This window comes from Macaca thibetana, chromosome 1, assembly GCF_024542745.1.
Source record: "Macaca thibetana thibetana isolate TM-01 chromosome 1, ASM2454274v1, whole genome shotgun sequence".
NCBI lineage: Eukaryota > Metazoa > Chordata > Mammalia > Primates > Cercopithecidae > Macaca > Macaca thibetana.
Window position 1 is genome coordinate 176,311,955 of NC_065578.1, and position 16,283 is coordinate 176,328,237.

A 16,283-nucleotide genomic window follows, 5' to 3' on the forward strand; every position below is an offset into this window, starting at 1 on the left:
ATGAAATCTTCACAATTTATGTTCAGCGATTGCTGTAAAGACAGGCGTAAGGAATTGTAAAAGTATTAATTTGGGGAACTAAATTCTGCCATGGCTTCAGTCAGTCCCTCTGTTCAAGGTCCCTGACTTCCTGCAACACTTCCCCAGGACCCCATGTAAAATTACACACCTCTAACACTTCCCATCTCCTCTTTTTCCTGCTTTAATTTTCTTGTTAGCACTCATCACTCTCTTAACATTCTACATACGTCTTTGTCATGCTTATCATCTTTGGTCATCTCCACCAGAATGCAAGGTCCTTAGGCAGGCACTTTGGTCAGTTTTTTCCACTGTTGTGCCCCCAGATCCTGAGATCCTGCAACATGCCTGACAGCGTGCAGTAGGCGCTCATTTGCCATAGGCATAAATCAGTGAACAATAGAATGAATGTTCAAGGCTTCCCTTTATTGTTTTTTGTTTTTCCTCATAGGCAGAAATGGGAAAAGTGAGAGGATAAAAAGAAAAATGAATAAAGAGCTTAAAGAAAGATAATTCAAGGAGAGAAGAATGGCAGAGAGTTAAGAAGAGGAAGACCTTAGCTTTGGAACATTCTGAACCAGAACAGTTCAGCTGCAACTGCAGCCACAGTTGTGTCATACAGTGTTCCCAAGACAGGTCTTGCAGATGCAAAAGGCAGGCCACTTATTAAGCTTGATTCAGCCCTTACCACTTTTTTGGATTATTCTCTGAGGTCAACTACACTGGTTGTTGGATAAGCAGTCCAGGATAATATTAACCAAGTGAAGTGTTACATTAGAAGTGGTATATTTCTTCTACTTAATGAATAAACACATACCACTTTCTGAAAATAATTATATATTCATCTTTTCAGAAAAACATCCATGATTTAAAATTAAAAGTTTCGGCCAGGCACAGTGGCTCACGCCTGTAATCCCAGCACTTTCGGAGGCTGAGGCAGGCAGATCATGGGGTCAGGAGTTCGAGACCAGCCTGGCCAACATGGTGAAACCCCGTCTCTACTAAAAATATAAAAATTGGCTGGGTGTGGTGGCGGACACTTGTAGTCCCAGCTACTTGGGAAGCTGAAGCAGGAGAATCATTTGAACCCAGGAGGAGGGGTTGCAGTGAGTCAAGATCACGCCACTGCACTCCAGCCTGGATGACAGAGTGAGACTCCGTCTCACAGAAAAATTAATTAAATTAAATTAAATTAAAAGTTTCACACTTGAGTTTAGGATGAACACCTTTTGCATTTGAAAGGAGTGAATATGAGAATCTTTCATAGCAATAGTCCAATATCTCATTTAAAAAATAACAACTCAGTTATCTCATGCTTATTTGTATATTTATGTATTTATTTCAGGTATGTATATATATGCATATATAAATAAAAATAGTGTTGTCTCATGGGATGAATAAATCTAGTCAGTGAATAACATTCATACATTATGGGAAGTCTTATTGAGATTGAACCGTTAAATAGTTTAAAAGAAAAAACCATTTTTAAAAAGAACACACATAAGAAAGTTGGTGAGAAATGTTTAAAAATATTGTATATATCCCTACATTTGTGTCAGGAAGTTCATACTGACTGAAAATGTAGCTAAGTATATCCTTACATAATCAACATCATTTGTCAACCTAACTAACTTATAATAGTATTATTCTCATGCAGCTCAGTCACTGCAACTTTGAGTATCAGCCAGTCTCTCATGATCAGTACGACTATCTGTACTGTACTTTTAAATCCAGTTGTCATGGAATTGCAAACTGCCTCAGCATCAGAAACTGCTGCCTTTTCCAGTACATGAACTATGCTTTGGGTTTACTTAGAAACTCCTTGTTGAAAAATTTTCTTGCCTCAACATTACTAAGGGAAACAGAGCAACGAGATGGATTCTGTCTTCTATATTCGATGCTTTCAACCATGGCTTCTTTTATCACCTGTAAATAGAGACGGAAGTTGTATAATTAGTGCTGCTATGAACTCATTTATACATTTTTTATTAAAACAAAAATCTAATGAATCTTTTTATTAGGGTATTTTTGGCATATATGAATAGAAATCTATGAGTCATGCATACACATTTAAATTCAACATCCCACCACTGCTGTCTTGTTAAGCTTATATTCAGCTACTGTTCCTTCCCTTACCAGGGAAAGAAGGATCCTGGAAATGTTCTAGATTTTGTGCTGATAAATTTGGGAATAAAATGGTAGCATGGTAAAGTTATGTTGGTTCTACTCTTTGCCAAAAGGGTTGGATAACAGGGAAGAAACAAGTAATTACTAAATCTACAATTTATGTTCTTTATAATTAGTGGGCAAGTAGAAATGAAAGACCACCAGGAAAGTAAAAGCTTTTCCTAGTGGAGGAAGAAGGCATTGCTGGATAATTGCCTGCCTTCCCCAACTGAACCAACAGTTATAAAACATGAGCCTGCTCTATCTAGGAAATGCCATGCTCTGTGATTTCATTGGTGAAAATGAATTACTACTTTTTATTCAGCATACATATATCCAATATATATTCTTTACATATACCCATGTTAATGGTAACCAGAATAAAACACAGGAAGCTACAACGTCTCAGAATTGCTATTTCAATTGTGATACACTGGTTTTGGTATGAAGTTAAAACCTAGTTAGAATCTGGGGAAAGAAGAGAACATTCAGAATTTGGTAGATGCAGTTATTGAAGAGCAATGGAAATGGGCTTTGGAAGAAGGCCTGAATAGTAAATCTTGTCTCTGCTCCTGCTTCAGAACCTTGTTAAAATTAGGAAGACTCCATTCCCCAGGACAGTCCTCATTTCATCTCGATGACCAATGAGGTAGATGTTTCTGGACACCAGGGAACAGAGGCAAGTCACAGAGTTATTCCACAGTTCCCTTTATTCTCTACCTTAGGGATTGTTAAGCAACATTAAGGTACAGCCCATGGGCTTTTCAGCCCCCTGCCACAGGTAGGAATGCTTGGCAAGTCCGAGCAGTTTAGGACGCTATGGCCTCCTCCCACTCACAACTGCTGTGGCCCACTTGGCCTTGGCTCAGAGGGATTCTCCCATTACCACGTGCAAGCTCACTGGGCAAGCACGGCTCATTGCCTGAGGAGATCGTGTTTGCATCACTTCAACATGTGAGATCTAAATGGTGCAAACATGCAGTTATTTTTCTGTGACTTTATGCCACAGACACCCAACAAGCAAGGCTCTCTATTCTCTAATAGTAACTTTAAACAAGCAGTCAGATTTTGGAAAAAGGGAGCTATCACAGGAATGTGATTCTTGTATATGCCTTACTTTAAAATGTAATATATGTAATTATCTTCTGGGGAAATGGGCTCAAATATGAATGAGTCTGTTAAGGAAAACTGATATTTGCTGATCCTACTTTTCTTATGAATAGGGAAACATGATTCTGTGATGACAAAAGATGCTTCAGACCTGTGAAGGAGACTTGGACCAAAGGCCACGAGGCACAAACACTTCTTGGCTGTCTGAGATGGAGGGGAATTAGTCTAAATACTTGAGCCTGTTTTTTGCTTCTTTAAAATGGAAATAATGTACCAATTTGGGGTTTTGTGGGATCATTTCTATAAATGGAGAATTTCTATAAAATTGGAGATCATTTCTATAAAGTGTTTTGCACAATACCTGGTATATAAACATTTTACAACAGCTATTATGCTTGTTATTTCTAAACTGACAATATGTGATGAAAATTGGGAACTCTAAATTAGAAGTGAAGCTATAAAGTTCATAAGAAATGAACACACCAGGTATATAACCACGAATGAGCTTATTATATTGTGTAAGTCAGCAAATTGTTTCTGCTATTCAAAGTGTCCTACTACATCTTCTTTTAAAAATCCCCCTGCCTTTCTAGAGATCTATATCAGCAAATTTATCAATCGGTTTCTCCTCACAGCAATCCATGAAACATCAACCCTCACTGCATAAAAGTGTCCAAATAAAATAAAAACCAACCATTTGCTTTCTAAACTCCTAAAAAGCTCTAAAATAAAAAAGACCATAGAAAAAATTAAACCGACAATGACTGCTGCTATCAATTCCTTCATAATAAATTCTTGAGCATCAAAAAATCAGCAATATCAACATCAGGGACTAGTGGATTTATCGTAATTGGACCTCAGCTCGTGTTCCGAGTGAGCAAGCCATTCTGATAAAGGAAAACGAACACTTCCAACTCTGAAAATCCCAAATTAGAATGTGCAAGTTGAACCACTAGGTGGCATATTCACACCATGAAACCATTAACTAGGTGTTTCAGTTAATGCGGAAAACACCGTTCTTGGAAGTTCCAGTTCTGTGATAGAAAAAAACCAAGCCCAGCACTAGATCAGTTACTAAATTCAAACCTTTTGGCATCCTACATGATACAACTACACATATCCAAAAAGGCATTGTATTAAATTTAAACCTTTGTTTTTATTATTATACAAGAAGCCATTTTAAATGGTGTTTGTATCTCTTTCATTCTTCCCTGAAATTCATTGAGATTCCAAATCCTTCTCTTCAGTGTTATCCCAGCAAAAACCCTCATATCTCAACCTTCTCCATCCCCACCACCTATCCCATGTCATCTTTCACTTGTGCCATTCCATAGCCTCCTATTGTTTAACCAGATCTCTTAAATCTTTGTTGATGAAAGCAGAGAATAAGAAAAACAAGCACGTAAAATGTGATCTTCCCTTCCACATAAGAAACAAATTTGTAGAGGTGAGATTATAAGCAATCTACAAACAAATGTTGAGTCATCACAATAGAAAATAAAAAATAAACCCAAGAGAGAAAGTTACAGTGTATTTTGTTAGAGAAGTAAAACTTACAAATATAGGAGAACACGAGAATATATTTAGGTGTACATTACTGTGAACTTGCTGGATAATGCCTGCCTTTTCAATAAGAACTGAAATGTCAGGAAGGCAGAAAGTTCATCAGGCTTGTCATTTTTTTTTTTTTAATACCAGCACTTAGAACATGGAAGGTACATAATAAATATTTGCGAAATTAATAAATACACAGCAGGTGCTCACTAGAGGTTGACTGACACAGGCCAGCACTCAGTTCAGAGGGACAATGAGACCAGTTGAGTTAAAGGAGAGGCAGGGATTTTAAGTGGAGCAGAAGACCAGGCATTCTCTGTAGAAGAATAATCACATGAAAAGGCTGAGGATGGGAGGCTGTGGCATGCGTCAGAGACATCTGGGAATTGGCTGGCCCTGCTAGAATGAAGGCTGTGTTTGGGGAACACTAAGAAATAAGGCTGCCTGAGAGACAGGTGGTTCAAAAGGAAGGAATGAAAGAGAAAAGACACGCAGCCTCATCTCAACTCCCCCACATCATCGTGATTTCCAGCAACCTGCCTAAGTAATCCATGACTCAGTTTTCTAACTTACAAATTAAAACTCCACCTCACAGGCTAGTCTTGAGTGTTAAATATTTGACGGAAAATATTTGGCTTATATGAAGCACTCAAAACTTTTAATTGTTCTTTCCATGCTGTACCCCTAGTTCCTGAAACAGTTTCTGGCACGCTAAATAATAAATATGTGTTGAATTAATAAATAAATGAGACAGAAAGAGATTATAGGCAGCATTAAAGGTAGATGAGTTATGGACTAATATATTAGGCAATAATACATAATAGTAAGCTTATAAATTATATTTAAAAGATAAGAACCTTGACTTGTACCTATACACCCTTATCAAGATGAAGAAATATCAATAAATTAAGAAATAAGTACCAATATTTCTGGATATGGATGTATCCACATTTTAATTAACATTTAATGTTTAGCACTTTGTAAAATTATTTAAGAAAGAAAAAAGCTCATTATTTTGCATCATTGGCATATGCTGAATAAACTGACACATAAATGGTTCTAAGACTATGCCTATCAAATGAATAATTTGAATAAGTGAGACTGGGAAACCATATATTTTCCTGTGACAGCAAATTAACAGGTCCTAGAAAAGAAATCTCAGAGGACATATTCCCTCCAGATCAAAGTGGTGGTTTAACAGTAGATAGAGTATGTAGCCATACTACGTGGGTAGGCATGTACTATATACAAATTCCCCACGGTTGGAAACTGCCTCCCTCCAACCAACAGCACCTTGTATGCTGACACGTGCTACCCACAGTAAGTCAATGACATATTAAACACCCATCATGAAAATTGTACTGTATATTTACTTTAGGTGTCAGGCATTGTGATCAGTATGTCTAGAGAATACAAAGTAAATAAAGCAAGTCACTGGTTTTAATTAAAAGCCAAAAACTATGAACAATAATAATTATATTAGCTGCTGCAGTTTACTATTTCATGCCAAGCCCTTAAGTTATATTATTTTACTTAACCCCCACCCCGACCCTACATGATATATACCATCATTTCCCTTTACAAAATAGGAAAGCAAAATTTAGAAAGGTTAACCAATACGCCCAATGTCACCCAGCCAAGAGGCAGCAGAGCAAGGTTTTGAATACCCAATTTGGTCAGACTCCAATGTCTCTGCATCCCCTCCCCGCCCCGCCACCATCACACGTCTACCAGTGTAAGTCACTATACATTAAGTTTTTGAAGGAAAAAAAAAATGAAATACTACTGTAATTGTACAAGTATCGAGACAATGTTCAGTGAAAAGGAATTTGGGAGGATTGAGTAAGAGCAGAAACCTGATGCTATGAGAAACCCAGGCTGCTGTCATGACGTGAGCAGAAACAGAGCAGAAGTCCTCTAAAGATAAACTAAAATTTAGCTTTGGCGAAGCAGGCCAGCTAGGATCTCTTGATAAAATGAAGCAATAGGAGGGTGCAGCTGGCTGACACAGCATGGCCTCTTCGGAGGAAAAATTGAGGTCAGAGTGAATTGAAGAGGAAATGTTGCCCTAAGCCACAGTGGTCACAGTTGCAAAGTTGAAAACTTGTCTATGAAATTGGCAAAGAAGTGACTTTGCATTGTAAGAGTTTATATTCACAATGTCCATCCACTCTTTACAAAGAACTCTGATGGTCTATGGCAGTAAACATATGCTCTGTTGCTGAAGTGTGAATTGGTCTCCTACTCTATTCAAATGGTGTGGGAATGAGAGAGTTAGCTAACTCAGCAGAGTTTTGTTGCTCTTTAAGTACCATCATTTACAAAGTTGTGATTCTGATAAAAATGTGTTTTCTTAAAGTGGAGAAGAAGGGAGTCACACTAAGGCAGAGATAAAATGTCAGTGAAAACTGAAAATTTTATCTGTTTATGAAACATGCGCGCGCGCACACACACACACACACACACACAAAGAGGAATTACTTGAACATGAGTCTCAATGTTCATATAATTCTGGAAAAAGCCTACCTTCATTTGTTCATTCAGAAAATATTTACTTACTGCCTAAGCTGGCATTACCTGTACAAACTTGTCTATGTTGTTAATCTGGGGCATTTGCAAAGGTCTTTGGGTGTAATCCCCATGGACCTTCAAGGGTACAAGATAAGGACATGTATAGATAAGGTTCCCATTTATTAAGCAGCTTCTGTAATCATGCATCACCCAATTAAGCATTCACTACTACAATTATTATAGATCCTACCACACCTGTTTCAGAGAAGAGGAAGGGGAGGCTCAAAAAGTGTAAGCAGCTTATTCAAAGTCACATTTATGACATTTAAAGATGATATAATGCCCATGACATTGTCTACACATGCTGTGCCAGAAACAGTAGTAGAAGCAATTACAAACTACTTAATTCTCAGAACTGAAGGACTTGGAGATATAGAAAAGATTGCCCTTTATGGCTAATGCTTTTAGTGTCAAGTGTAAAAAATATTTCCCTGGGTCAAAGCCATAAAGATACTCCCCTATGTTGTATTCTAGAAACTTGGTTTACTTTTCTACTCAGATCTACAGGCTATCTGGAATTGGCTTCGTTGATAATGTGAAAGAGGTCAATTTAGTTTTTTCCTTTGTGAATAATCATCTGATCACTTTTTTTCTTATAGATAGTCACAATTTATTTAAGGATGATTTTATTTAGTGCTACTGTCTGTCCTTGGACAATGTCATGTTTTCTTAATTATGTTACCTTTCTGTCTTTCTATTTGGTAAAGCAAGTCTTCTAACTTTGCTTTCCTTCTTCAAGATGAGTTAGCCTACTTTGGTCCTTTTCACTTTCATATTTTCTTAATGAATTTATCAATCTTCTTACAAAAATCTGACAGTATTGTTACTAAAAATGCAGGGGAAATGGGGACTTACTGGTTAGTGGGTGCAAAGTTTTAGATTGGGAGGATGTAAAACGTTCTGGAGACAGATGGTGGGGATGGTTGCACAATAATGCAATGCACTTAATGCCACTAAACTGTACACTTAAAAATGGTTAAAATGGTAAATTTTATGTTTTGTATATTTTGTCACAATAAAATGTGAAAACGGATGTTTAAAACTGCTAAATTAACGGCTTGTGAAGAATCAACATTTGATGAGGTGTGTAAGTCAGGACAGTTGTTCTGGGATTCAGTCTATTTTTGTTCAGGTGCTGACTTTTACATCTATGTATCAAACGAACTACTTTGAAGAATGTTTGTAAAATATATAAATAAAACTATATCATTCCTTATTGCAAATTGTTTAGCAGACTTTATATAAATTAGAACAGCAAGACAAATGTACTTGGTTAAGATACACATATGTATATGTATATCTATTCCAAAGTCCAACATGACATTTGTATATTCCTACAATCTGTTTTTTCCATTTGAGAAAGACTTATCAAATTTAATAAATTTCATCCCAAGGAATGTCTAGTTTTGAGTTTATTGGGTCAAACTGGAAAAATAGGGTGACTGTGATATTAACTCTTACCTTTCTTTTATTAGCATGAGGCTTTATAAAATGCAACTAACTCTATTTTGAGAATTTCTGTTCATTCCCTACAAATCATAGATTAATCATTTTTCTCTTAACCTTTCAATTTTTGCCATCACCATAGAGATAATGTATCACGTGGATTTCAGATGTCCACTGCTTGAAGTATTTTTTCTAAAAAGGAAACAAACCTATGGAGAAAATGACATATGCTATACATTTTGATAAGCATTTTTAGATGAATTATCATCTATTTGTAAATGAAGGCTGAAAAGAATTTTATAGTTGTAAGAATCAAAGCTTATTGGGGGAAATTTTACACATTTACAAAAATTAAAGATATTGATTGACAAATGTACTATGGTGCAACTGTGATGACTGCACACAATTGATCATTACTAGTCTCAGGCCAAACGAAACAAGGAAGCAAACTAGATGTGTGGAGTTCTATTAGCTCACAAAATCTAATTAGAGCCCATATAAACAGAACACTCATTCACATATTCTGAGTTCCTTTATGCCATTTACACAGTCACCAAAAAGACTGGCAAATCAGGCATGATGCCTTTCCTTCTCCATTTAATTTCTTTTTTTCTGTTTTTCTAATGTACAAAATCCAATCAGGCCAATGAACTTAAGCTTTCACAACTGATAATCATTTGTCAGACACTATGATTTGGAACCACAAGTCAATGATTTCAGTTACAGAATAGTGTTCCTAAATGGTAAGTTAAAAATGAAAGAATTTCACCTAGACACAGAATCTTAGCAGAAGATACACTAATGATAGGAAGGATTGATACTGATGACAATGACTTTTTTCTAAAGCAAAGAGTACTTGACATCTCAAAGGCTAAAAATAGGAAAGGCTGGCAGGGCGCGGTGGCTCACGCCTGTAATCCCAGCACTTTGGGAGGCCAAGGAGGGCAGATCACGAGGTCAGGAGATGGAGACTAACGCGGTGAAACCCTGTCTCTATAAAAAAAAAAAAAAAAAAAAAAAAAAAATTAGCCGGGCGTGGTGGCAGGTGCCTGTAGTCCCAGCTACTCGGGAGGCTGAGGCAGGAGAATGGTGTGAACCTGGGAGGCAGAGCTTGCAGTGAGCTGAGATCACGCCACTGCACTCCAGCCTGGGCGACAGAGCGAGACTCCGTCTCAAAAAATAAAAAAAGGAAAGGCTGTTACCTTTTGTGATACTGCCCAAATTCACAAAAAGAAAACATGTAAAATCATAAGTGTATTTATTAAAATTCATGTTATATTTTTGCAGATTAACTACACTTCTGGCTCCATTCATTTTCATGCTCATATTTCCTTTTCATCACTTTTCTTCCTTAATTATAATTTATCATATAATAAATATATTAGATACTTTGGGAAAGAAACTGAGTATTCACCATTCAATAAAATAATAGCATAAAATGAGTTTCCTTATTTTTCCTTATTTGTCAGTTTTGTAGGGTTCTTCTGAAGATTAGCAAAATAATTCACGAAAAGTAAAGTGGCATATTTTGGGTGGTGTCACTCATAACACTTATTTTTTTATTTTTAATTAAAAAGAGGTATTAGTGTATTTATATGGTATGGAAGTCATTTGACATAGTCGATGGCCACAGGAGATACTTACATCAATGTTGTTCAGAGTATTGAAGTGCATAAGATCATGTAGTCTTTTGAATGCTTGATTTGGATATTGAAAATTGAAGGTTGAAAATGGTGATTCTGGGTCATCAAAAATATCAAAGTCAGCGATTTCTTTCTCTTCCTCAGTTTCCCTTGGAACACCTAAATACCAGAAGAGTCACAAAGGGTGCTATTTTGAAAACTACAAAATATCTTTAAAATCCAAGGAATAAAACATACACACATAAAGACAGCAGTGGGAGCCCCCACAGAGCCAGGTACTCCGTAGCATCTCTGACTTTATCATTTCTCTGTGTTCTGACTGGATGACATCCAACTGCCAGTATCTGACATCTCTGTGCTTGAGGGCTTTCTATCCTGCCCTGCAACTGTAGAAGCCTGCTTGGCCCACTTGCAGCAGGCTGGAAATTCTGATAAATAACACTGTTCCCCAGGCGGTGGTCAACCAAAGACTCTAGAGAGTTAGTATCTAAATACTCCATTCCCCTGCCTTTTGGTGTGTGTGGGAAGCACGACTGTGGGACACAGGTCTATTCCATTTCGTCGTCTTTCCCAGGGGATCAAGTTCCCATTGTGGTAGCTGGCTTGCTAACGCAACTTTGTTGTCGGCCTTCCTTCCCTTTACCACTTCCCCATTTCCTTACTAATAAACTAGAGTGTTCCTCAGCTCATCCAAATAAACTATTTGCACTTGAGTCCTTTTCTCAGAATTACTTTCTGGGAGAACCCAAACTAAAACATGATGTGGCTGGCTGTCTTTATGCCATGGAAATCCCCTACACATGCCAACTGCTCAGTGAGCCTCTCCTTGAGAGTTCACAGTGATAGAAAATTCACTGGGTTTCAAGTGCTCTACTGACTGATAGCTAAAAATGTCAGTTTTCCACCTTCTCCTATGCTGAACTATATGCTTCACAATAATCTTCACTTCTATTGGTCCTTTCTTTGTCTTCCTGAGAAATCTAGAAAAACACCATTTTTCTCAGCATATTCCCATTACTCATCCTCCCTATTTTTTGTGTCTTTCCATTCATAAAATGGAAAACACATTTTCTGGTCCCAAAATACGGTTTTTGGAGCCGTAAGCATTTTGCATGTAAATCTTTAGATCTCCTTTGGTTAATCAACATTTTCCAGGATACACAAGAGTCGAGAGACTCCTCTGGTTGTGGTTAAAAAAAAAACAAAACAAAACAGCAAAGACTACGTGTCAAACTTGATTCTTGTTTTCTGTGAAATACAACATGGCAAACTGAAATTGCTAGCCATTGTGTACTGCTAGATTACGTTAATCTTGTGGTCAACTAAAATTCCCAGAAATTTGCATGATTTTTCTGAAATAAAAGCTTTCTTACAAGGGTGATAGTCAAAATGTTTGATTAAAAATCAATCAGAACAAACACAATTCGAAGTATTGAAGTAAAGTCCCAAAGATTTTTGCTAAACCAGTTGCTGACTTTTCAGTTTCTGGACTGTGAGCAAGTCAGGGGATCTAGGGGTAAGAGGAGAAGTACTTGAGGTCTCAGAATAGCATCTATTTATCAAGGTAAGGGAGACATTCAGTAGTGTAATAGCTGGTACAGCAGCGCCAGAGTGAAACAGCTTAATGTCAGTTTCACTCCCCTACTTAATTTCTATTTTATGGAATACAGCTTACTCCCTACATACCTGGAGCCTTGTACTTTCTGAAGTTGATGTTGGCCAGAACAAAGTGGATGATGGTTGGGCAATCTTGCTCCATATCAGGATTCTTGGGTTTAAAGACGTAGCACTCCTTCAGCCCTTCCCGATCAAACACATAAGGATCGATCTTTGGAAAGGGGAGCTTGTTCATTTTAGCCCACTTTTCTGCAAGTAGAAGTTCCTATGGGAAAGAGGGAAAGATGCATTTGGAAATTTTCAGTTTTCATTGATTCAGTTGGTCTGACCATTATTCAGAGTTCACTAGGTGTCTACTGTGTGCCAGCAATGTACTCCTTGCTAGGATGAATCACGACCCTGTTCTCAAGAAGCTCATTACATCTCAAAGAAATTGGAAACAAACTCACTATTGTTATGTTAATTCTTGGCACAAGGCTAGCTCCACAGCAGGCATTTGAAAAATTATTGATAAACTGAACTGAGCACAATTATGTTGAAGAAGCTGCTAGAGAAAAAAAAAAAATTATGGGTTCAGAGAATTTATAGCCATGTGAATGTTTTTTCAACCCTTAGGAGTAAAAAAGGAATCTGATGATGCAAAATGAAGAATCTCTGTTACTGGATTTTCACCTGTATCATCTCCACCAAAGTGTTAAAAAGTACCAATCAAAACTTCGTTCATTTTATGTATATAAAAATATTTGAGTTACTCTGACTCAGCTTTTTGTCTTCTTTTTGTGAAAATAAGTTGAACCTTTGGCCTCAGAGCATTGCTATTACATGTAATGGCCAACAGAGGACTGTACAGATGTACCAAGAGCTTCTTTAATGGCCGTGGCAAATTGTATGATGGTTTCCACGTATTAGCTCCCTTCCTGGTAAGCTGATTATACATTCCCACCAGCATGAGAAGACAAATAGAACAGAGCCTCCACAGGTGATTGACAATTGCTGGCATGTAAGTGGCCAAGAAATACATGTTCGTGGTCAGCCACTGAGATTTGAGGTTGGTTTGTCTCTGTACCAAAGCAGGCTAACTCACTGGGGTAAGCACCCCTAAAATTAAGTTTAAACTGAAGAACATAAATCAATATGGAGAGATGTAGTGAAGAGACCTCATTTCCATTTATGTGCATCTTCAGGGAGAGTGGAATAAATAAGAAGCAGAATATCATAGTGGGAAAAGCACAGATTCTGGGATCAGATGCCTGAGTCCAAATACAAGCTCCATGGCCTTGGGCGTGTTTCTAAACTCAGTGTCTCCATCTCAGATATAAAATGTGGATGATATAAATAATACCTATCTCATAGGATTGCTATTAGAATTAAATAAATTAATACTTTACAGTGCTTAAAACAGTGCTTACCACATATTAAGTGTTATGCAAATGTTTAATAAATAATTGCCAGTAAAGAGAAGAAAAGAGATGGAAGGAAAAAAATGAGGAAACCAAAAGAGGAAAAAGAAAGGGAAGAGAGATAGGAACATTAGAGAGGAAAATTCCTAGAGGGGGAAGTTTCGGGGATACTGTCACTAGAATCTTAAGTTCTTTTTAACTACTCTTGTCATCACATTGATCCATTCCACAACAGTCAATAGTGGCCAGCTAGGTTCCATGTTAGAAGTGGGGACATAACAGTGAGTAAAACATTCACAGTTTTTGTTGTTATGGGATTTATAGCCTGTTGGGCAAAAGATAGCAATCAAATAACACTTTGTGTTTAAAACTGTGATAAATGCCAGGAAAAAATACAAGGTGAGACTTTGCAGTACGCCTGGACAATTTCCTCAGAGTATTTGTTAATTCATCCAACAATTATCAGTGAGCTATGTTCTAAGCATAAGAGATAGGCTGTCCTTGAAGATTTGAGTTTATAAATCAACAGGAAAGATAAATAGATATTATAGTAAAGTATGATAAAGGCAGGAAGGGGCTGCACGATTGTGGGCCTGGGTTGTGCAGTGTGAAAGGCCCAGCTCCAAGACAGACACCCTAAAACTTGCTAGCTGGATGACCTGAGACAAACTAATTAGACACCACAGGTGAACAAGAAACAAATTATTTTTGGTGGCTGCAGTGTACAGTGATGCTCCCCTACAGGCAACACAGAGATAATGAGGAACAAAAAAACACAGACTAGATTATTCACTATCCCTGACATAGCAGACTCCCATCCCATCTCATCTCTATTTCATCTGTTCCTTATTTCTCAGCAACTCATTTTTCTACCTCTGTAAAATAAAGCTAATACTATCATCTTTCTCATAGGATTGCTGAGGATTAAATGATAAAATGTATAAAGACCTAAGTAGTTTACATTAGAAGAAAACAAGTACTTTAACATATGGCCTTACATTCAGAGAAAAATACACTTTTCATTGAACTTGCACTGCTCTTTTGGCTTCTGGAATGTCATGAATTTTATGTTGATCAACTCTCTCAATACCACTTATGAATACAAATCTAGGAGAACAAAGGATTTAATGTATATGAAAGCATTTGCTTCATAAGCTATTATGCTAAATACAATTACATTTCGCTGAAAATCCCATATGTATGCAAATAATTTCTTGTTTGGAACTTGAGAAAGCTTTTATCAGCAATCTCTTTTTTTTCCCTCTATTCAGCTGAATTAATCAGCTTGTTATTTCTTGTCCAGCACTGTTCACAATTATTCATTCATGATTATTCAACATCAAAATAAACCAAAAGTTCACATTGTGGAGCAATTGCGTGAGGGCAAAGAAAAGAAAGAGCTTTCTAGTGTTTACAAACATGACTCAAGGGTATGACCAATGATGTGTGGATGCTGGGGTAAAATGAAAAGGGAAATACATGACGTAAGAGTGAGGCTATTTTTAGATAGTTCACTTCATGCTAGAATCAGGAAGAGATGGAAACTTTCCCTTTCCTTATGTGTTCCTGATGTGGAAAAGATTAAAAACGATGATTGCAAATACAGTGATGATAGCATGGATAAACCATTTCCTCTCTGATGTCTCGTTTTTCTCTGTAAAGGCTGAGAAACAATGACACAGACTATGAGTAAAGTACATTAGGTTTAAGAAAGTACTTTAAAAGATTTCAGTGAACAAAAAAAGTGCTGCTCCACAAATCACAGCAATATGCCAGAATTGTGTTCTGTGATAACTATCCATTTTGGTTATTGTTTGACACCTCAGACACTTCACACTTCCATAGAATAACAAGATAAACTTACATAGTACTAACTAAAATGACTTTCTGTGGGATAAAAATTTGACAGTATCTTTCGAAGAGATACTTTGTAAGATGTTCTGTGCTCATTTTGGTGTTTTGTTTTGTTTTGTTTTTTTTGACAGTCTCACTTTGCTGCCTAGGCTGGAGTGCTGTGGCCTGATCTTGGCTCATTGCAACCTTGCAGGTTCAATCATTTCTTCTGTCTCAGCCTCCTGAGTAGCTGCAACTACAGGTGTGTGCCACCACACCTGGCTAAATTTTGTATTTTTAGTAGAGACAGGATTTCACCATTTTGGCCACGCTGGATGAGCTCATTTTTGAGTACTAAAACACGATTAAGAAGACTTGAAGGAGAGGAAAAACAAATAAATAACATAGAAATGAATATCATAAATAAATGTTATTTCTAAATAACAGAAACATCTTCAAAACATCGTATGATAGCATATATATGCCACTTCATTCATTTACATGTAAAAAAATATAAATACATACTTTAAATATATGAAACAACACATTTATTTATAAAAATACAAACACACACACATATGTACATAAAATAATAAATTGACTTGTCATTGGAGGAAGCCAGATTTCTTTTGTCTGTATGCAAGCCAAGAATATATGCTTTCTATTCTACAATGTTTCTCATTATATAAAACCTATTTTTAAGATTAGGGAGAAGATTAGGGAGAAGGATGGCATATAAGCATGTAAGTAAACCTCCAGAATCTTAAAAAATTATTGAAGCAAATAACATAAAATACAACTGATAGAAACTACAAGTTAGAATTAATTATTTTACAGTTATAGTCTCTGTTACTTTTAATAAAAGACATGCTAGTATTAGGCTCCAAGAGCTTTATAATGCAATAGGTATGAAAATAACTTTCTA

The 16,283-nt window shown here is 36.8% G+C and overlaps 1 protein-coding gene across 1 annotated transcript in view; it reads right to left on the bottom strand.

Annotated features, from left to right (window-relative positions):
* Positions 1-1,341: 1,341 nt before the first annotated feature.
* Positions 1,342-16,283, bottom strand: part of PLA2G4A (phospholipase A2 group IVA) — a 148,032-nt gene continuing 133,090 nt past the window's right edge. Inside the window, exons 16-18 of the mRNA XM_050783287.1 lie at positions 12,195-12,390; positions 10,510-10,667; positions 1,342-1,944 (exon numbers count right to left, since the gene is read on the bottom strand). Of these exons, the coding sequence (XP_050639244.1) occupies positions 1,813-1,944; positions 10,510-10,667; positions 12,195-12,390 (486 nt within the window). The 3' untranslated portion in view covers positions 1,342-1,812. The remainder of the gene's footprint in view (positions 1,945-10,509; positions 10,668-12,194; positions 12,391-16,283) is intronic.